The sequence below is a fragment of the Garra rufa genome, chromosome 10, assembly GCF_049309525.1.
Source record: "Garra rufa chromosome 10, GarRuf1.0, whole genome shotgun sequence".
Lineage (NCBI taxonomy): Eukaryota > Metazoa > Chordata > Actinopteri > Cypriniformes > Cyprinidae > Garra > Garra rufa.
Window position 1 is genome coordinate 4,117,802 of NC_133370.1, and position 24,238 is coordinate 4,142,039.

The window sequence follows — 24,238 nt, forward strand, 5'->3', positions numbered from 1 at the left end:
ATAATAAATAATTTATATTATATGCATTATATAACACGCTCATAACATTTGGCAGAGAAAAAATATTTTACATTTCTAAAATATTTACAATATATTTTCATAATAATATATATCCTACTCAATAATAATCCAATTCATTATGCAACATACTTCTGTTCTGAGACTTTGAATGCATTCTAAACATCTTTTCAAATGTTCCTCATCTTTTATAAATCTAGATCAATACATCTAGAAAATATCTGAAAATATATTGTATTCATGTTAAATGACTTTTAACCTATTGAAATACAAAATGTGCATGTTGCATATTTAATATTAATGTAGTTAAAGTACATGAAAGTACATAAAGTATCCAAAAACCTGGAAATAAACAAAGTTTTAAGTTTTAGGACTGAAATTAATAAATATTGATGAATGTGCTCAATTTCTAGTACAGTAAACCTAGCCATAACTGAGAGTGTGGATTATTCCAGCAGGTAAAAACTAGAGTGGAACACTTGATCAAGCATCCGAAGACCTTCAGCTCAAAAAGAAGGGAACATTTTCTACCAGACTGCCTCGTTTCTCCACCCTCGCGCGCTCTACGTTCGCTATGACATCAACCCACAATGCACCGCACTGTTTGCCGTTTACTCTTCGTTTCTACGGCGACACTGGCGAGCGCTGCCCCTTATGCAAATGAAACCGGAAGAAAACGTCATCTTTGGCCAATCTCAGCGCTCTAAAGTGACATAATGGAATTTTTAGGGATAGAAAACTTGCAAATGCGTACTGACGCCCATAGATAACACCTCTCACGCAAGGGAGAAACAACAATATCATAAAACAACATCATCACAAACCGAGTAAAAACAAACGGATAAAGAACACTTTAACGCGCGAGAACGTTATCCAGATGACTCGTTTGGAGAGCAAACCCAGCTCAGCCCTCTACTGGGTGTAGGATGGGAACAAGCCTTTACCCAGACGAGGACATCCGAGGAATATCGCGCATCATGATGAAGAAAGACATGAGTTTGAACCTGGACGACCAGAACAGCTCCAGCCTAAAGCCAGATCTGAGGGATGCCGAGGGGATTCTCAATTCGCCCGATCTGGGGCTCCTAAAACTGGCGTCTCCAGAGCTGGAGCGGCTGATCATCCAGTCCAACGGGATGGTGACCACCACGCCGACCTCCCAGTTCGTCTACCCGAAGTCGGTGAGCGACGAGCAGGAGTTCGCGGAGGGCTTCGTCAAAGCCCTGGAGGACCTTCACAAGCAGAACCAGCTGAACGGCGGAGCGTGCGTTCCCGCGACGCTCGGCAGACTCACAAGCAGCAGTAACACCCTCGCTTTGCCAACGGATCTGCCCGTTTACACGAACTTGAGCGCCTATGGGAGTACCACGGTGAACTATTCCACGGACACCATTCCGTTTCCTCCACCGCCGCCCGCGCACCCGATGGCCGCGCCGCAGCAGCAGCAACCGCAGCCGCTGAAGGACGAGCCGCAGACCGTTCCGGACATGCAGAGCTTCGGCGACAGCCCGCCGCTCTCCCCCATCGACATGGACACGCAGGAGCGCATCAAGGCCGAGAGGAAGAAGCTGCGTAACCGGATCGCCGCCTCTAAATGCCGCAAGAGGAAACTAGAGCGGATATCCCGACTGGAGGACAAAGTGAAAAACCTGAAGAGCCAGAACACGGAGCTCGCGTCAACGGCGAGCGTCCTGAGGGAGCAAGTGGCGCAGCTAAAACAGAGAGTGATGAATCACGTCAATAACGGCTGTCAGTTGCTGCCGAATCAAGTTCAAGCTTATTAGAGGACATTCTGTCAGTCTCGTGTCAGTGTTTGGATGGTTGACAAACAACAACAGTGCACGAAAGGTTGTGCTATTGTTGAGACATGTGGATAACACGGCCTCAAGTGCCTGAAATATTAAGGAAACACAGTATTTGTAAAAAAAAAAGAAAAAAAAAAAAGCTAGTTCACCTCCGCGAGAAAATGTAGTCCCTATAGGTGCGCAGTGATACGGCGAACGCTGTTTCGCGTGTGGGTTAATATATTAGCGTTTCCAACATTTTCCTAAAACATACACGTATCAGTACGCCAGCTGTCACTCTGTTTTGGGTTTTGATTTCGTTGGTTTCGAAACTATTTACTTTGATTTTATAGTAATATTGGACTTTTTTCATTAAACAATCATATTGAGCACCATAAACGTTAACTATGCAGCGAAACAGGATTCATAACAGGATCAAGATTGGAACTATATCTATTATTTGTGCTGTAAAATCAGGGTTGCCAGGTTTTCGCCCAGCTGCTACTCAAAACTAGCCCATTTGCATATCAAATCGCATTCCAGGAGACTAAATACACGTTTTTTTGGTGGTGTTTCTCTGGTAAAATTTGCATTCCAGGGGCTACATATCATGCTACTAGGGGCAGACGTGAAAAACAGCCTGCGGCAACAGTGTTAAAGTAGCCCAATTCCGCGGGAAAACCGAGGACTTGACAACACTGTTTAATGTTAAACTTTGGACAAGCAGCGTAAATTTTTTTTCTAAAAGTATCAATCCGCCAGTTGTCACTCCTTGTGTTGGACTTTATTTTGGTTTTGTTTGAAACTACTTTATTTGCTTCTATTATAACAATGGACTTTTTTTTAGTAAACAATCATATTAATTCCCAAAACATACTATGCAGCAAAACTAGCTATTGGTGATGAGGTAAACGGGATCAGAATAGGAACTATATTTTTTATTTGTGCTTTAATATTAAAGTTACTATACTTTTTTTTCCTAAAAGTATCAATCCGCCAGCTGTCAGTCTGCACATTCGACTATTTTAGTTTCATTTGAAAGCTGTTTCGCTTCATAATGGGATCAGGATTGGAACTATATTTTTAATATTACCAGTTTGATTGGACAAGCAGCATCACTAATGTTTCCAAAACATCCAAGTATCAATCCGCCAACTGTGAGTCTGCGCATTCGACTATTGTGGTTTCGTTTGAAACTATTTTTGTTGCTTTTATTATAACAATGGACATTTTTTATTAAACAGTCATATTAATATTAATATGGAAATTAGCGATCAGTGATCCGTCATCATTTAGAACCGGAACTATATCTGTTTTATTTGATATAGCGTCGATTGAGCGTTGCTCAAGTCCTCATAAAACTTCAGTGGAAAGTTTACTATTTGTATCACTCCACTGTGCAATCATCGTTTGGTTTCATTTGGAACTATTTTTGTTGGTGGCGTGATTTTTGTTTTAATATTTCAATTGCAATCATTCCAATAAATGTTGCTATGCAACAAAACTAAAGTTTTTGATATCCGTTTCTTCTACTGGAACGCTGCATTGACCAATCATCATGCATTTCATTCTTTTTTTTTACCTATAAATATATCTAGGCCTATACAACAGTTAGTTCTGGTTGCAATTTGATTGCGCAAGCATCAGTAACTTGTTGACAGCTTCTTCTGGAACTATTTTCTTGGCAGAACGACAGCAAAATAACTGGATATATAATGTCAATTACTCCATATGAATGGCTGTATTAAAGCAATATCAAATTGCTTGAATACGAGTGCATCCGAGGCCACAGTGTTAGTGATGAAGTGTATTAAACCCTTATTCTGAGTCAACCACCCATCCACTGATGCATAAAGGTCACAGACTGAACTGATCTCAACCTTCCAGTGGCCGCTTGTTCTGGTCGGACTGTTGGAAATGGACACTACAGGTGCTGATGTATTATATGTTTACAATATTTTGTAGCAAATGGACTCTGGAAGCGATTCTGCTACGTGGTTTGATCTCCTGAGAGAAGCAGCTGTATTTTTGCATGCTCCAGACAAGCTCGAAACGAGTGCAACCAAACACAACAAAGATGTCATGCATGTACGCTTCATGTCTAAGGCCTTATTAATCAACGACTGTATCGATTTTATATACAACTACTCACATGATGTCTTATTTTATGCTCTTTTGGATTTATGTGTGTCGTGATGTAAATGTAAGCGTTTCACCTGTCACCTGCCTTGTGTGTACATTAATGTCATTAAACCTGTTCAGTTCACTTGTTAAATTATATATTTGTGGCGTTTTATACCACTTTTTGGATGTTGAACTTTTGTAGTGAATGGGTGCAGTCAGAATGAAAGTCTAAACAGCTGATAAAAACATCACAATAATCCACACCATTCCAGTCCATCAGTTAACATCTCGAGATGCCAAAAGATGTGTGTTTTTGAGAAACAAATCCAATATTAAGACATTTCTAACCTTAAACTACTGCTTCTATGTTTTTTAGGCCTAAATTGTCAGCAAATGTTCATTTTTGGGTGGTCTATTCCTTTAACATGGCTGTCTGACAACGTAAAAGTGTGAAAGTATGAAAGTGTGCCTTCTAGTGGTTTAATTTGGCATGGTGCAACAACTAGGCGACTTAAAAGTATAGTTAGTAAAACACTATTTTTATGCACTAAATAAAAATGCATGAAACTGAATAAGAATAGGAAGAATATGTGCATTTACATTATAAAGCACAATTCAGTGTCAACATTTCATTTCAAATTAACTATATCACACCATGCTAATTTTGCTAAAAAATAATTATCAAGCATAATACAACAGGTTGCATGAATCAACCGAGCAGAAGCCTTTAGATCAAAACATCTTGAGAAAAAAAAGTTTTTGCAATTAGTTTTTTTTTACTATTTTTAAATTATTTCTTAACATATTGCCTTTTCTAGCATTTTCTGAGTGAAAAATAAAATATCTTAAATAAAATGCAAAGATAAAATAAAATAACAACTTTTTTGAGAAAGAGGCAAATCTAGTTACACAAATATCACAAATAAAGTATATAAAATAAAACTTTTTTGAAAAAAATGTGCCTGAAGTCATTTTTTAAAATAATAATAATAATAATAATAATGTTTTTTATTTAAATTGCAAAACTAAAATATATATAAAATAAAATATAAAATAAATACAAATAAAACAGTTTTTTAAATGCATAATTAAAAAATATTAAATAAAACTAAATGAAAGTGCAAAAATGTAATAAAATGCATAAAAAAATAACCATAACAATTTCCAATTTCAAAAATGAAAAAATTAAATATCTAAAAATAAAATGCAAAAAAATAAAATAAAATAATGATCAAAACTTAAAAAAGGGCAAATCTATCTCTTCTTCTCATCTAAAATAAAATACAAAATTAAATAAAATATAAAAATAAATAATAAATAATAAAAATATACATATGCCTAAAGCAAAGGGTTTTTTCAGAATTAATAATAATAATAATAATAAAAAAATTTATTTAAAATGCAAAATTAAAATATATAGAATAAAATGCAAAACTAAAATATATAAAATAAAATTCTAAATTAAATTACTAAAAATACTAAACTTCAAGATTCATTTATCATGTTACTTGCTGTTTTTTTGTAATTACTAATATTTGTTTGTTACCATTTTTAAATTACTCCTTAAATTACAAGCAATTTATGTATTCAATATTCAATATCCATATTCAATTCTACATTGAAGTATATAATATTGTGTTCAAAATTATTTTTTTCTTATATATATATATATATATATATATGTATGTGTGTGTGTGTGTGTGTGTGACCCTGGACCACAAAACCAGTCATAAGGTAAAATTTTATAAAACTGAGATATATACATCATATGAAAGCTCAATAAATAAGCTTTCTATTGATATATGGTTTGTTAGGATAGGACAATATTTGGCCGAGATACACCTATTTGAAAGTCTGGAATCTGAGGGTGCAAAAAAATCAAAATATTGAGAAAATCACCTTTAAAGTTGTCCAAATTAAGTTCTTAACAATGCATATTACTAATCAAAAATTACATTTTGATATATTTATAGTAGGAATTTTCCAAAAAATCTTCATGGAACATGATCATTACTTAATTTCCTAATGATTTTTGGCATAAAAGAAAAATCAATAATTTTTACCCATGCATGTATTTTTGGCTATTGCTACAAATATACCCCAGCGACTTAAAACTGGTTTTGTGGTCCAGGGTCACACACACACACACACACATATATATATATATATATATATATACCTTTCTTTGTTCCTCACCCCCAAATATTCACCCCTCATCAACCGTGTGAAGCCATCAGTGAAGACCATCAAAGTGTGGCCAGCGGAGGTAGACTTCACACTCCAGGACAGGTTTCTACACACAGACTGGAGTATGTTTGCTTCTCAGGCCACCTGTGGCTCTCACACGGACATTGACAGATACACTTCCTCTGTTTTGGATTACATTAATACTACCATAGACAGTGTTACAACCCAGAAACAGATCACCACATACCCAAATCAGAAAGCATGGATGAACAAGGAGGTGCGTCTCCTGCTGAAAGCACGCAACACTGCCTTCAGATCAGGTGATGCACAGGCCTACAGCACTTCCAGGGCTAATCTGAAGAGGGGCATCAAAAAGGCCAAGCACTGCTACAAACTTAAGCTAGAGGAGCACTTTTCTAACTCTTACCCTCGACGCATGTGGCAGGGCATTCAGGCCATCAGCGATTACAGACCCAGCCACTCCACCCCCACAGCCACTAACGTCTTCTTCCTGGATGAGCTTAATGACTTTTATGCTCGCTTTGAGAGAGACAATACAGACACTGCCACCAAGATCGTTCCCTCAACCGACCACTCACCCATCACACTAAACTTCTCTGACGTACACACCGCACTGAGCCGGATCAATGCGCGCAAGGCTGCTGGACCAGACGGTATTCCTGGTCGCGTACTGAGGGCATGTGCGGAGCAGCTCGCTGGGGTATTCACAGACATTTTTAACATGTCCCTTGCCCAAGCAACTGTTCCCACATGTTTTAAATCCACCTCCATTGTGCCAGTGCCAAAACACTCCAACCCAACATGCCTGAACGACTACCGCCCTGTAGCACTCACACCCATCATTATGAAGTGCTTCGAGCGGCTGGTCCTCTCACACCTCAAGGGCTCCCTCCAATCCACACTGGACCCACACCAGTTTGCCTACCGTGGCAATAGGAGCACAGATGATGCAGTCTCCATAGCGCTGCACTCTGTACTCACACACCTGGACAATACAAACACTTATGCACGAATGCTGTTTGATTATTTCAGCTCAGCATTCAACACTGTCAGACCCTCTAAGTTAATCACTAAACTTAGAGACCTGGACATTAACATTTCACTGTGTAACTGGATTATGGACTTTCTGACCAACAGACCTCAGCATGTTAGGTCAGGCCACATCTCCTCCACTACGCTCACGCTCAACACTGGTGTACCACAGGGCTGTGTGCTGAGCCCCTTCCTCTACTCCCTCTTCACCCACGACTGCAGGCCTGTGTATGGATCTAACACCATCATCAAGTTTGCAGACGACACTACGGTGATCGGTCTCATCAGCAACAACGATGAGACTGCCTACAGGGAGGAGATTCAGCACCTGGCCACGTGGTGCACAGACAATAATCTGCTCCTTAATACCACCAAAACCAAGGAGCTCATTGTGGACTTCAGGAAGGGAAGAAGAGGTTCACACGAACCCATCCACATCAATGGGATGGCTGTTGAGTCTGTTTCATCTTTTAAGTTCCTGGGGACCCACATTTCGGAGGACCTATCCTGGACCACCAACACCTCCAGCCTGGTCAAGAAGGCTCACCAGCGCCTGTTCGATAGAAAGCATCCTTACGAACTGTGTCACAGTCTGGTACGGAAGCTGCTCTGTTGCGGAGCGTAAGGCACTGCAGCGGGTGGTGAAAACTGCCCAACGCATCATAGGGACTCCACTTCCATCCATTGAGGACATTCAGAAGAAGCACTGTCTGCGTCGAACACGCAGTATTCTTAAGGATTCCTCTCACCCCGCCCACAAACTGTTTTCTCTCCTGCCTTCCGGCAGGCGTTTCAGATGCCACAGGACAAGAACTAGCAGACTGAGGAACAGCTTCTTTCCCAGAGCTGTCTCACTCAGCTGTCTACTTAATATTCATTGCACTACACTGTACATACCCATTTGTAAATGCACATTTCCTTTGCACGTATACATATTGTAAATCTGTGATAAATCTATATCTACACGTCTATTTGTAAATTCTGCTTTAGTAAACAGCAACCTGTATATTATGTTCAAATCTACCTGCAATTTACATTATAGTTAATAGCAACCTGTATATTGTGTTCATCTATTTATACATTCTAATCGTAGTTAATTATCATCTGTAAATTATTTTCACAGTACTTCATCTGTAAATATTATCCATAGCTTCCCCCTGTACATAACTTATAAATTATACCTATATCCTGCACTTGCTGCTTATTGCACTCCTGGTTAGACCTAAACTGCATTTCGTTGCCTTGTACTTGTACATGTGTAATGACAATAAAGTTGAATCTAATCTAATCTAATATGTGTGTGTGTGTGTGTGTGTGTGTGTGTGTGTGTGTGTGTGTGTGTGTGTGTGTGTGTGTGTGTGTGTGTGTGTGTGTGTGTATTTAAAAAAAATTAAAAAACATACACAAACCATGATGTAGGATATTTCTCTACAAATGTAAAATATATTCAAACAGAAAATAGTTATTCCAAATTGTAAAAATATTTCACAATATTACTGTTTTTACTGCATTTTTTGATCAAATAACTGCAGCCTTGGTTTAAAGAATAGAGTAAAACATTAAAAATGCACAGGAGTTAACAGACTAAATAAAAGTATAAGTTTTAGAGATATTTACCTTCCTCTAAAAGTTGAAAAAAGTACATATGATTGCATGCAGTGTGTTTTTCCTCCAGTAGGGAGAGACCAACACCATTATATTTGGTTTTCCAGCCTACAACATTGATTTTACTCTCACATTTGAGGAGATTTCCAGCAAAGTTAGATAGAGAGCAGTAATTACTGGGCAGACAGTAAGACCGCTGAAGCTGCTGTGATGAACGAGCTCAATTGTCCAGAAACAGCAGCAAAAGCTCTTATTTTGTTTGTTATTATTTCTCGTCTCATTCTGTGCTGAAGCGGTCATGATGACACCTAGTTAAACCATCAGCGGGACAACAGCCATACAAATCACTTAAATCAGGTCATATGTCATTTCAACCAGAAAGCACTTTTTATTTGCTTTCATGGCAATGTTTTTTTTTTTTGTTTTTTTTGTCTGCGTTTGGACATGAACTTGGTGTTTATTTGCCGCTGGCCTACAGTCGATGCATCTGAGCAAAAAACAGGCATTGAGGGCACTCAGCAGAGCTCCATCATCAGATCCTGTGTTTACTGTGGTTATTCTTGAAACGGCCACCTGTCAAAGCCAAATATACAGATCAATTCACTTCAAACAATGGAATGACCCTCGCTAGACAATACAACCAAAGAATAGGAAACTAAGTGCCAAAAAAAGACAGACAATAAAGAAATGACAAAAGGACTTTAGTATTTCACTGACACTGTTATATTTCATATATCTTACTCTGTACAACTTTATAGTAGTAATGTATTAGTCACTGGAAGTTTGTGAAAGTAGACAAAAAAAGGTTGAAGTTTTTTTTACAATAACAATGTTTTTTTATTTAAAATTTAAAATTAAATAAAATAATAATCACAACCTTTTGGAAAAACAGGCAAATCAATTAAACATTTCTCATTAAAATAAAATATCTCAAATAAAATGGATTAATAATAATAAATTGAATTAATAATAATAATAAAAAATAATAAAGCTTTCATTTACAATGCAAAACTAAATATATAAAATGACAATACAATTTCCAACTTTTAAAATGGAAAAATAAAACATCAAATAAAATGCAAAAAAAAAAAAAAAAAAAAATCACAACTTTTTTGGAAAAATAGGCAATTCTATTAGACATTTCTCATCAAAAATAAAATATATAAAATACAATAAAATATGTAATAATACTACTACTAATAATAATAATAATAATAATAATAAATAAAAATGATTTTAAATGCAACACTAAAATATATAAATATAATACAAAATGATAAAAAACAAAACTACATTTAGATGCAAAAAAAAACATAAAAACAATAACAATTTCCAACTTTAAAATGAAAATCAAATATCTACTAAAATATATAAAATAAAATGCAAAAAAAAAAAATCACAACTTTTTTGGAAAAATAGGCAATTCTATTAGACATTTCTCATCAAAAATAAAATATGTAAAACTAAATAAAAAAAAAAACAATAAAACATAAAATAATAAAAAACACAACACAAGTATGCCTGAAGTGGCATATATGGATATGTGGATTAATAAAAATAATAGTAAAAAAATATATAAAAGTAAAATATATAAAATGAATAAAAAAATAAAAACGCTAAAACACAGAAACATATAAAATATAATACAAAAAAATTAAACTACATTTAATTGCAAAAAATACTAAAATACATAAATAATAACATTTTCCAAATTTAACATTTAAAATAGAAATCAAATTAAATATATAAAATAATATATAAAAATAAAATAAAATAATAATCACAACTTTTGTGGAAAAACACTGGCAAATCTATTACACATTTCTCATCAAAAATAAAATAAAACAAAATAATACAAATCACAACTTTTTGGAAAAATATACAAATTTATTAGATATTTCTTATAATTTTGCCGATAGAAGTGAGTTGATAAATCCAGTGGCTTTAAATAATTTGCACAGTAAATAAAACTATTTTTTATCTGTTGTGGCCCTTTTCTGGTTCCTGTACACCACTTAACATACTACATTAAAATAAGAAAGCAATGACATAATTTTTGGATACATATTTTTTTTGATAAATCAGACTTGTTTTAGGGCTCTCTTTGTGACAGTCTCCTTCAGATCAAATAATAAATGGCATTTTGATGAAAGCTCTTTGGACATCCTGTTCCTCTTACAGTCACTTCCAGTATTTCAGCAGCTTCTCTCCTGAATCAGAGAGTCATTCGGTCAGACACTGATCTAGGTTACGACTGTCTGTCTAATGATGAATCCAGAGAGACAGTGAATTATCTATTTAAAAGGGCCCTATTGTTTTTGCAGAGAACGTCTCATGTCAGACCCAACAAAAAACAAATAACATACTGTTTAACACAGTCCTGTTATTATCCCTAAAATACTGTTAGTTTGCATTTTTCCTCCAGTTATACAAACTGAAATGCAGTTGATTGCATTGTGGTATTTATATATAATGCATTATAAATATATTCACAATGTACATTGTAATGCATTACAGATTTTCATTAATAACTGCAACCGAAGCCAAAATGCATTATTATATTTAAAGTATATTCAATTTTTTCATCTGAAATAGGTTATATTTGCATATATTTTCTCAAAGTGTAAAAATGAATGCATAAGTGTTATAATGCATTATAAATGTGATTAGTTATTCATGAGATGCATGAGATCATACAGTGCATTACAAGGCATAATTAATGCATTAAAATACTTTTGTAATGCATTATAAAGGTTTCAAGTAATGCGTTACCAATTTCTTTTGTGGATATTTCTTTTTTTTTTCTCTTTTTATTCAAATATATGATGTATTATGCATTTTTTACAGTTAAAAATAGGTTTAAATGCATAAAAAAGTACCATATACAAGAAGTACCTCCTTCACATATTTACCCACTTTAACTTTTCAAAAAACATCATATTTTACATTTAATTACAAAATTGTAATTTTTCTGTTATTCAAAGTGTCATAATATCATGTGGTGCAACCGTCCGTTTTGGAAACATCTTTGAAATTACCCTAAATTTATTCAGATTAATTTCATGCATTATTTGGCATGATTTCCAAAGTTTTTTCTAATCCTGTATACAATTGCAAAGCATTTTTATATTTCCATCGTAACACACAAACAAACTTTGTCTGATGATGTCCATTTTATGACTTTTTTTTGTGAGTTTTGTGATGCGACCATCACAAAACTACCATTTTTAAAAACCTTTTTAATGGCTGGTATGTATTTGGTATGATGACCTCAACAAAAAAACAAACAAACAAAAAAAAAACAATGAATATTAAGTTATTTCTACAAGTATTTATAAACACTTTAATAAGCATGTTAAGGAAATTAATTAATTTTAATATAAATCGTGGTCGCACCACATGACATGACAAGGCTATTACTTCATTTAAAATTTTAATATGAATTTATGTGTACGCTGTCAGGAATATGCCTGTGTTTTGTCCTGTTCTGTCATGTTTTCCAAGTGTTTTCCCCCCCATGTTTCTAGTTCATTTGGTTTAGTCCTTGTTCTCCCCCTTTTGGTTTAGTTCTTTTGGTTTAGTCTTGCCCATATTTGTATTTCCCCCTCGTCATCTCGTAATCTTGTTTGTGACCAAGCCCATGTTTCTGTGTATAAAGTCTGTGTCTGCTCACTCCCCAGGGTCCGTCGATGTATTGTTACATGTTATCATTGCTTGCTCCCGTTTTTTGTTTGTTTGTATTAGTTTCAGTGTTTTGTTTAATAAAACTGTTTATATTCATTTAATCCGGTTCACCTGCTTCATCTGCACTCCTCCATTCAGCCACATTGTGACATACGCAACATTCTTAATGTTTGAACAACTTTTAAAATGTAGTCAAGCTCGAAATTTTTTTTTTTTTTTTAAGGAAATGACACAGGCTTCTCCCAATAGATAATAAGACGATGTACAAGAGGCATCAATGTGGGAAAAAAAATATTTCTCAGCTTTTATTTACATTTGAACAAAAAGTGGCATGTCCAAAATTATTAATACCCTTCTCAATAATCAATAGAAAAGTCTTTATTGGCTATTACAGCAATCATACGCTTCCTATAATTGCTGACCAGCTTTTTTCATGTCTCCACTGGTATTTTTGCCCATTCATCTTTAGCGATGAGCTCCAACTCTTTCAGGTTGGAGGATCTCCTTGTCATCAGCCTGATCTTTAGCTCCTCCACAGATTCTCAATTGGATTTAAGTCAGGACTCTGGCTGGGCCACTGCAAAACGTTAATGTTTTTGTCTGCTAACCATTTCTTCACCACTTTTGCTGTGTGTTTTGGGTCGTTGTGCTGAAATATCCAATGGTGCCGAAGGCCAAGTTTCTCTGCAGACTGCCTGATGTTGTTGTTGTTGACAATTCTGATGTATTGCTCCTTTTTCATGGTGTCGTTTACTGTGATTAGGTTCCCTGGTCCACCGGCTGAAGAACACCCCCAACACATTAGGTTCCCACCACCATGTTTGACAGTGGGGATGGTGTTCTTAGGATTGAAGGCTTCTCCTTTTTTACGCCATCATTGTGGCCAATTTTTGTTTCATCTGACCATAAAACAGTAGACCAGAAGTCTTCTTCTGTGTCCAGATGAGCATTTGCAAAGGCCAAGTGGGCTTTTGTGTGCCTTATCTGGAGAAGTGGTGTCTTCCTTGGTCTGTGTCCACGGAACCCAGCGGTGTTCAGTGTCCATTGGACTGTCTGCCTTGAGATGTTGCCTCCAGCAGAGCCCAGATTCATCAGAATGGCCTTGGTGCTGATCCTTGGATTTCTTTTTTTGTTTTTTTGTTTACCTCTCTCACTATCCTCCTGGCCAGCACCGGTGCCCCTTTTGGCTTCCGATCACGTCCTCTGGGATTTTTTCACAGCGCGGAACGTCTTCTATTTTTGAATAATACTTTGCACTGTAGCCACTGGAACTTCAAAACATTTAGATATGGTCTTATAGCTCTTTCCTGACTTGTGAGCAGCCACAATGCGCAGCCGCAGGTCCTCAGTGAGCTCCTTTGTCTTAGCCATGACTGTCCACAAACCAACAGCAGAGAGCTTCTGTTTTTCAGCTGTTGAGTTGATTAAAACAGCTGTTCCCAATGAATCAGGGTAATTAGGATGCTTTAGAACAGCTTGGACTGTTTGGAATGGTATAGAACTTTGGATTTTCCCATAGACTGTGACAGTTTGCAAAGGGTATGAATAATTTTGGACATGCCACTTTTAGTTCAAATGTAAATAAAAGCTGAGAAATATTTTTTCCACAATGATGCCTCTTGTGCATCGCCTTATTATCTTTTGGGAGAAGCCCTTTGTCATTTCCGGTCAAAAAAAACACTTGCTGGTTGAATAAAAGTTACTTTAAGTCCGAATTTGACTGTACTGTGGCTTGACTGTATGTGTTTAGTTTTTAATATTTTTAATGTTTCCTGTTGAAAACCCTTATCACGCCAATGACCCATTTATGCAGAAGGAACAAAATTAAAAATCAGAAGATTAGAAAATTAGAAAACAAAAACATTTTTAAACATTTGCATTTATTTATTCAGCAGATATGACTTTCAAATAAACAGTATACAGAATAAAGTACAGAATAAACAGTAAAGATACTAATTTTCAGAGCATTATGTGTCTCATAAAGGGTTTATGCTCACAGTGCATAATAATGTTTTGTCATTTCATTTGCTTCAGTGAATTCTCACTCCCTCTTTTTGTCTCCACTGTTTTTTTATTCTCAAACTGTGATGTTTGTGCGCTCTGGATCAAATGCAACAGAAAATAGAGCTGAAAGATGTCCTGTCTCTCTGTCTGTGTGCCTGTGAGATGTTCACCTGATGTTCACCTCCATCTCACTGATAGATCTGACCCAAATAGAGAAAGGTGACATCTTCCGCTCTCATTGGTCTTTCAGTCGGCCATGGCAACAGCACAATCACAGCACTGACACACACACACACACACACACACACACACACACACACACACACACACACACACACACACACACACACACACACACACTCTGCTCTTTACTTACTACCATCATCATGCTCTTCATAATTGTCTTTCTAACTGTCAGTCATTTGGTTTAAACTGTTTTTCCATCACTGTTCTCGTTCTTTAAAATCATCTTGTAAATGTCAAACGCTGTTCTTTTGTACTTTCTGTTCATCAGAAAGTACTGAAAAATAAAATGCATCACAGTTTCCACAAAAATATTGGGTAGCACAACTGTTTTCAACATTGCTGATAATCAGAAATATTTCTTGAGCAGCAAAAAAGCATGTTAGTATGAAATATATATTATTTTACTATATAAGTAATGAGTGATTCACTGTAAGTTTGTGAAAAGTAGTTATATTTTTAGTTACATAAGTTTTTATTCTGGATTAATTATCATAATAATAATAAGGTTTTTATTTAAAATGCAATACTAAAATATATAAAATGAATAATGATAAAATGCTAAATATTTATTTAATAAGATACATAAAAATAATAATAACAATTTCCAACTTTAAAATAGAAAAATAAAATATCTAAAATTAATTGCAAAAATAAAATAAAAAAATCACAATTTTGGGAAAAATAGGCCAATCTTTCAGAAGTTTCTCATGAAAAATAAAATGCAAAAATAAAAAAAAATATTCTAAATATCTAAAATATCTAAAATAAAATGCAAAAATAAACTAAAATAATAATAATAATAATAATAATAATTGTTTTTATTTAAAATGCAAAACTAAACTAAAATAAAACAATGAAAATCACAACTTTCTGGAAAAATATACCTCAAGTATTTTTTTAGATTAATAATAATAATAATAATAATAATAATAATAATAATAATAATAATAATAGAAAATAAAAGAGATATAAAAATAAAAATAAATTAAATTAAATAATAAAAATCACAATTTTTAGAAAAAGATACGTGAAGTCAAGATTTTATTAAACAGAATGATTTGATTAGAATGATATGAACATATTAGAATGACTTCTGAAGGATCATGTGACTGAAGACTGGAGTTATGATGCTGAAAATTCAGCTTTGATCACAAAAATAAATTAAATGTTAACATATATTCACACAGAAAGCAGATATTTTAAAGTGTAAAAATATTAACTTAATTTTTGAGCAAATAAAATTAAACAAAACCTCTTATACTTCATGAACGAACAAAAGAAAACAGGAAAATATCGACACAGTCGCATAACAATATCCATCCCTCATTATTGTACCCAATGGACCGTTTCCATAGGAACATAATTCTGTGAAAATAACACAGTAACACTCAAGAAATCATAATGGATGATCAAAAATAGCCCACATGCGCAGCACTAATTCTGAATACATGAAGAGAGTCTGACAAAAGCCTGGACTCTTGAGTATGAGAACGCCAGCCGATTTATTCTCATTCAGACCTCAAGGTGAAAGAATGGTCACAGCGACATTTGCTGTAACCACACATCAATTATACATGCACTTTTGTGTTGGGAAATGCTTTTAATTTCGCTAGAAAGGAAATATGACAGGAAAAAGCACATTTTTGGATTAGGGTTTGATTATAGTTCAGTCATGCAGAAGATGCAAAGCTACATGACGCAAGAGAAGCCTTCGGGGAAACCTTTTAGATTTGGACACAAAATGCACACGCCGCTGCTTGCCAAACACAAACAGACACACAACCTCATTTATAGACTGCTGGGAACATTCAAAACTGTTCTTCTTAATAAAACCTCATTTTAGTTTCCATATAATCATACAAAAAATACACCTTTTGGTATTTTAGGATTTAAATCATTCCAAAGATGATTCATGTGAACTTTAGCAGACAGTAGAAGATGCTTCAAAAGGATCAAAAGCACCATGAAAGAAGCTGTCAAATCACTTTTAGTTCAAAACCAGTGACGTTTGATGTCAAAATGACAAATACTGAGCTTAAATTTGCTTCTGCTCCTCACACAAAGCAATCATATGACTTCTGAGACTACTATATTATGAAACTTTGATGGTGTCTTTACACCCGACACGCAGTTATATGGGTTTTTTTTTTTGTTCAAAATAAGAAAGTCATATGAGTTCATAACAAAATAAGTGTGAATAATGAAACAGGGTTATTTAATTGAAACTAAAACTAAGACTAGTTAACTAAAACCAGAAAAATGTCTCCAAACCAATGTAATAAACAATTTTTATTTAATTTGAAATAATTAATATTTAATTTATTATAGTTAACTAAACAATTTCTAAAACTATAAACAAAATATATACATCATTTGTTTTTAGTTTTAGAATTTGTAAAACTAGAACTAAACTAGTTTGCTAAAACTAAAGGAAAACTTACTCCAAAATTTCAAAATTGTATATATTTAATTAAAGAAATAAATATAATATTTAATATATTACAGTTAAGTCAAACTAATATTTTATATATATATATATTACTTAACTAAAACTATTGAATAATAAATTAATAATAAATAATAATAAAATAAATGATAACTAAAATTAGTCAACTAAAAGACTACAGAATTTCAACATTTTATATTTAATTAAATAAATAAAAATAATATTTAATTAACAGTTAAGTAAAACTAATTATAAAACTATGTGTGTGTTTTTTCCTACATTTTTGTTACTTATAAAACAAACTAAAAGTAGTTTTTCATATTTTATATAGGCTAGTTATTTTCATATTTAAGGGAATCAATACAATATTTAATTTATTATTGTTAACTAAAACTAATTCTAAAACCTAATTCTTCAAAATTATCTAAAAGACTCCAAAATGTCAACATTTTATTTTTAATTAATAAAATATATATCAAAAACATTTTTGCTACTTATCCAAACATCAGCAAAATGCTATATTTAATTGAAAAATAATAATAATAATATTTAATTTATTATAGTTAACTAAACCTAATTCTAAAACCATAAAAAATGGTTTGTTACTTATAAAATAAATAATATTTAATTCAATGTTAACTAAAATAAGATATAAAAATGAAACTTTAGTCTATTTAGTTTAACAATGCACTAAAATAACTAAAACTAAAACTGAAATAAATGAATAAAAATTATATATTTAAAATATTTTTACAATTTATTTTTAAAAGATATATTAATAAACTATATATGAAAAACATTTTTGTTACTTATCCAAACATCACAAAATGCTATATTTAATTGAATTTTTTTTATTATTTTTATTATAGTTAACTAAACCTAATTCTAAAACCATAAAAAACAGGTTTGTTACTTATAAAATAAATAATAATAAATTCAGTGTTAACTAAAATAAGATATAAAAATGAAACTTTAGTCTATTTAGTTTAACATGCACTAAAATAACTAAAACTGAAATAAATGAATAAAAACTATATATTTAAAATATTTTTACAAATTATTTTTAAAAATATATTTCAAAAACATTAATATTAAAAAAAGTCAATTTTAATGATACTAAAATAACACAGAGTTATTTTTTGGGTGCGCTGTTTGTTTAAGAAGTGATGTTTTTTTCAGGTTTTGTTATTCTTTTGGATATATTTTTGGACATTCCACACAATGATGGTGAAACCTACCTACAAACACACACATGCACTGTCAGGTGTGATATGTATTTCTACAATCACCCTGAGTTCCCTACAGGGCTCTTAAAGCGATGTGCACAGGATTCCTATCAGAATTCAACCTCGGACACCATTTAAAATGATTGTAATGGGATCAAATGAGATCCTGCTGCCTGGAGGATTTTTTCCATCTTCCAGTCCTATTGGATGTTGTACCATTATCAGATCTCTGTCGTATTGTATTGGAAACACGTCCTGCTACTCGACAGTTGAAATAAATCACATGTGGAGATGAAAGGACTGCTTTCACAATGCATTCTGATATCCTACAGCCCATTTGATTTTCTATAAGATAGCTTTATTGTTGGGTTATGCTGGAAATTCCTATAAGGTTTGTAAAAAATGATGATTAAACTCTGATAGGAATCCTGTGTGCATTTTTGACTTGAAGGGGCTTGAAGTGATTCTGATTGATTTCTCACTTCATTTCAATCTGAGCTTTTTCAAGTTTACACAATGAACGTAACACGGTCCAGGAATGTGAATAAATGCTGACGCGCAGCGGTCGAGAAGCGCTCGGATTCATCTCCGTGGCTTTCACAGTTTATTGTCTCCGAACTGGCGTCAGCAAAAAGGAATCTGCTCATTTCGGAGGAGAAACGATACCTGCTCTCAGACGGCCAGAGGAAAATCTCATTTCTCAGATCTGACGCTGTTCTTTCGTAACTCAGATGTCCAGTTCATATTTCATTTTCTCAACATTGACGCAGATGTTCCTCCTGAAATAAAAACAAAAACTTCAATTAGTTTCGGAGAGCAGCTCAGATCACATTTAAGCTTTAATTCAAGAAATTAATTAATTAAAAAATATTTAGGATAAGAACAAACATAATTAGCAAATACTATGAATACAGTTTAAAAAAAGAAATAAAAAAAGAATAAAAAAGTAAGAAATGTCTTGGCAACTAACTGAGAAATGTTACAATATATAACTTATATATACATTTATATATATATATGCATATTTTATTTTTGGTTAACATTTCAAGTAACTACATTTTTCAATGGTTTAATTTTAGTATGAATGGGTTTGTTTAAATTACTAACCCACAAATATGAGCAATTCTTCACTTAGTAAACACCACTTAAAAATTTAGTGTATTTAATTCAAGATAAAAAAAAAATGTATAAAAAATATTATATACATTTATTTTTATAGTAATATTTAAAAATATATATTTTGAATTACTTTTCATTTGTAATATTATTTTTAATATATTAATTATTATATATTACATTTCGTTTTATATATTTTTTAAACCACTTAAAAATTAACTGTATTTAATTAATTTGAAAAATAAATTAATAAAAATATTGTAAAAAAAAATACTTAGCATAAGAACAAACATAATAATTGACTTTTTAAAAGTAAAAAAAAATTTTTTTTTTTATTTATTTTTAGGATAAGAAAAAAACTTCAAAATCAATCTGTCTATCTATCTATCTATCTATCTATCTATCTATCTATCTATCTATCTATCTATCTATCTATCTATCTATCTATCGATCTATCTATCTATCGATCTATCTATCTATCGATCTATCTATCTATCTATCTATCTATCTATCTATCGATCTATCGATCTATCGATAGATAGTAGGGGTGTGCAAAGCAGCCAGTATTTGTATCTGTATTTGTATTCGAGTAAAATTCAAAATAGGTGTAAAAATCCTGTTTTTTGTGTGTTACACTTCTACTTTAAAGGAACCGTATGTAAGAAATTTATTTTAGTTAATCATAAAATGGCCCTGACATGTCACTAGACATTAAGAAATCATGTTCATTTCAAATACTTATATCACTGACAACAGTGGTCCGGCCAGGATATTGTCATCTAAAAGTGAGAGTTGCAGCCCACGACTGATGATATTGTTGTCATTTTGTGTTTTGGTCTGAGGCTCCACCCTCCAGCTATCTACCAATCACGAAGTCAGTAGAGTTTTGTGAGACGGGTTGCCAGCTCTGTTACAGCTGCAGCTATGAACGCGTCGGATAAAACATGTATAACGTTACGAAACCTAAAAGACCTCGTTATGAATCCGAAATACGTCATGACAAAGTCCGAAATAAAACAAGGATTGCTATATAGGAGATGCCTTTGAAAGATGGAGACGGCTGAAAATGGAGAAGAATTTGAAGACAGACGCCAACCTTGCTTATTTTCTCCTGGACAGGTAAGATTCATCTATGTTTGGCTAACTTTGCTTCCACACACAGTGGATTTTCCGCTGTCAGCCGTGCTAAATGCGTTCATAAAAAGCTTTATATCGCACCACGAGCAGGGTATGACAACAATCTATGTTCTCACTGAAATGTGGTATTACAGTACATCTTTGCGAAATATTTGGCTAATCGCCATCTGTACATTTTTGCGATACATAATTACTTCGCAAATCATCTCTTGTGAAGCATAAACATAATTAATAGAAGAAAAACAAATTACTGTGTAGGACTCGTCACTTGCCATTGAAGCTCCTTGTAGCAGCCTACTCCTGCAGCTTAGCTGGCAACCTGGAGTCAGGGGGGAGCGGGAGGGGATACACCGTTCTACAGTATTTTGAAAGTGATTGCAGTACCAGTTTTGGCCACAATCCTACATACGGTTCCTTTAAGTTATAGTGTAAGTATTCTTTAATTATATCCATTATAATAATTATGGATATGCAATATTGGTTGATGTTTTTGAACATGTAACAAGGAACATCATTGAAAATAAAAAACCATTGTGAACATTATGAACCCCACCACCACCCGTCCTTGTTGGAGGACGCTGAACAGACAGAATAAAAACAAATAATACTTAAAAGAACTGTTCTTCTTCTGAATGAACTTCTAACTTGCTAAGTAACCATGACCTGATCTCTCAATGAAGACTCGGAAGTTTCAGCAAAGCATAAATGGATTTCCAGCATTAAAAATCGCTTGCAGTAGCCCTGCTATTAAATTTATTTTAAAAATGGTTATTCCCGTACAGATATGATAAGCTGTTCCTCCAACTTGGCTGTTTCAATGTTATTAAGGGAAAGGGTGAAGCTGATTGGTTGGTTCTTGTCACATGACCTGTGTGCGCTTGTGGCATTCTGAAAAGTTGAGAGATTGCTTCCATTATGAGCGTGCATACCGCGCGTCTACATTTAAAATAACGGGGCCTAATGGAATAATCTCCCGATCAAACTCTGCATCCCAAAAGCTATAAACTGCCTCCAGAACTCGGTTAAGGTGCAAAAATCTATTCAACAAAAATAGTGATGCAGTGAAGTGTTTTTTCGCTCAGCCGAGCCTTCTCTGTTGCTGTGTGGAGCAGCCTGTGTCAGTCTCATGAGGAAACACAGCTTTCCGATATAAAGTTTACTTGTCCGAATACAAATATTTTTTAAAGTATTTGTTCGAAATAAGTATTCGTAAAAAACACGCTATTTGTGCCTTTCGGAATACCGTATTCGGGTTCGGCTCCTCCCCTAATAGTTAGATAGATAGATGTGTGTATAATCACCCTGCATTCAACTCGTCGGATGACACAAATCCTAACAAGCATCACCAATGCATTCAGTTGTATTGCGTCTTGCACAGTTTGAGACATTTCTCAAGCTCTCTCTTAAACCTCAAAAGGAGGGTTTATGTAAGTATATTTTGAAGTAGATTTTCAATATATCAAAACTTAATTTTTCATTAGTAACATGCATTGCTAAGAACTTAATTTGGACAACTTTAAAGGAACCGTATGTAGGATTGTGGCCAAAACTGGTACTGCAATCACTTTCAAAATACTGTAGAGCGGTGTATCCCCTCCCGCTCCTCCCTGACTCGAGGTTGCCAGCTAAGCTGCAGGATACAGCAGGAACCTAGGCTGCTACAAGGAGCTTCCAATGGCAAGTGACGAGTCCTACACAGTCATTTTTCTTTCTTTCTGTTAATTATGTTTATGCTTCACAAGAGATGTTTTGCAAAGTAATTATGTATCGCAAAAATTTACTAATGGTGATTAGCCAAATATTTCGTAAAGATGTACTGTAACACCGTGTCTACACCGGACGCGAGCGGCGCAACGCGACAAATACAATAGAACCTATTAAGCCCCGTTCACACTACACGCGACACAGCGACGCGATCCCATTCATTTCCATGGAGAGCTGGCGATTTCCGGCGACGAGAGCGACAGCGGCCGTCAGCGACCGTTGGCGACCGGATGTGGGCGTGTCGAGCAACGCGACAAAGTTCAGAATCTCTAAACTTTATGCAAATGAAGAGTGACTTTCGGGGGCGACAGCCAATAGGAAAGAAGATGATAGTGCTCATGTGATCATTCTCCTTTCAGCTCCAGCAGAGGAGAAATTAATTCCTGCCCAAGGGGCAACCTCCCGCTCTCTCTATTGAAACCAACACGGAAGTGACTTAAACTGCAATTCATCGACTGGCTGCTAGAGACTGGCTGCAGAAGGGAGTCAGTCCCATTGACTCCCCATGTTAAAATGCCCAACTTTACAGCAGAAAAAAGTATGTTTACAGCCTGGTTCAAAAAATGGTTTTGGTCTTTATAGCTAGTTTTGCCCTTCATGTCAACTGTGAGGGGGGGTGAATTTTTTTTATAACTCATCCGTTTAAGTTATATTAAGCCTTAAAGTTCTGCATAATTAAGGGCGTGGTCACTTGAGTGACGGGGGATTGCCGCTGCTGTCACCACTGGCGCGCTAGGTGGGCGTGGTTTCAGCAACAAGCTCCACCCACGCCCCGCCTTTTTGCCAATTTTTGATTATCCGGGAGTGACGCGCGGTGACACGATTCCAAGATGGCGACGGCCGACTCCCGCCCACAACAGGCTTCAAAATAGCGCTTCAGAATCCTACGGGTGACGTTACGGATCCTACATCCATATTTTTTACAGTCTATGTTCCTGCCGTTAACACATACAGGGACATAAATTTTAAAAATGAGGCATGGAAAGGGGTGGCCAATATCGTGGGGATTCCAAGTAGGTTTTTAATGAACTAATAGGATGTTAAATTAGATATTACCTCTTAAAAAATCAAAACCAAAATGTGTTAAATGTATGACAACAGACAAAATCATAAATGATTAGACAGCAAATAAACGTACCATATTAAAAATAATATTAACTGCATTAAAATGAATTGTAACATGCTTGTCTTTGTTTCTAAAGTTGCTTTGGATAAAAACGTCTGTTAAATGATGTTACTAAGCAACCAGTAATAAGAACGCCCACTAGCGACCTCATCGCCAGCCTCTGGCGACATGCAGCGACAGAAGTCGCTGCTAGTGTGAACGGGGCTTTATGCTGTCTACACTGGATGCGGCGCGACACGGCAGATCCCCGACAGTAATCTGCTGCAGCGTTCTATTTATGACGTGCTCACACAAAGTTTAAATGATTGCAACGGTCGCTTTGTCGCGTCCAGTGTAGACACGGTGTAATACCACATTTCAGTCGGAACATAGATTGTTGTCATACCCTGCTAGTGGTGCGATATAAAGCTTTTTATGAACGCATTTAGCACGGGCGACCATGGAAAATCCACTGTATACGGAAGCAAAGTTAGCCAAACATAGATGAATCTTACCTGTCCAGGAGAAAATTAGCAACGTTGGCGTCTGTCTTCAAATTCTTCTCCGTTTTCAGCCGTCTCCATCTTTCAAAGGCATCTCCTATACAAATCCTTTGTCACGACGTATTTCGGATTCATAACGAGGTCTTTTAGGTTTCTTCTTCTTCTTCTTCTTCTTCTTCTTGTATCGTTTATTGACGGTTGACAAGCCAACTTATGGTGTATTACCGCCACCAACT

General features: G+C 34.7%; 1 protein-coding gene across 1 annotated transcript; it reads left to right on the forward strand.

The window, feature by feature from the left end:
* The first annotated feature begins 122 nt into the window (after positions 1-122).
* Positions 123-4,080, forward strand: jund (JunD proto-oncogene, AP-1 transcription factor subunit). Its single transcript, XM_073849182.1, has one exon. It carries the CDS (start codon positions 945-947, stop codon positions 1,800-1,802), a length of 858 nt encoding a protein of 285 aa, XP_073705283.1. The 5' UTR covers positions 123-944; the 3' UTR covers positions 1,803-4,080.
* Positions 4,081-24,238: the final 20,158 nt, after the last annotated feature.

Bases quoted from the DNA above. Each gene is read 5' to 3' on its own strand.
- jund (XM_073849182.1), top strand. From the start codon at position 945: ATGGGAACAAGCCTTTACCCAGACGAGGACATCCGAGGAATATCGCGC.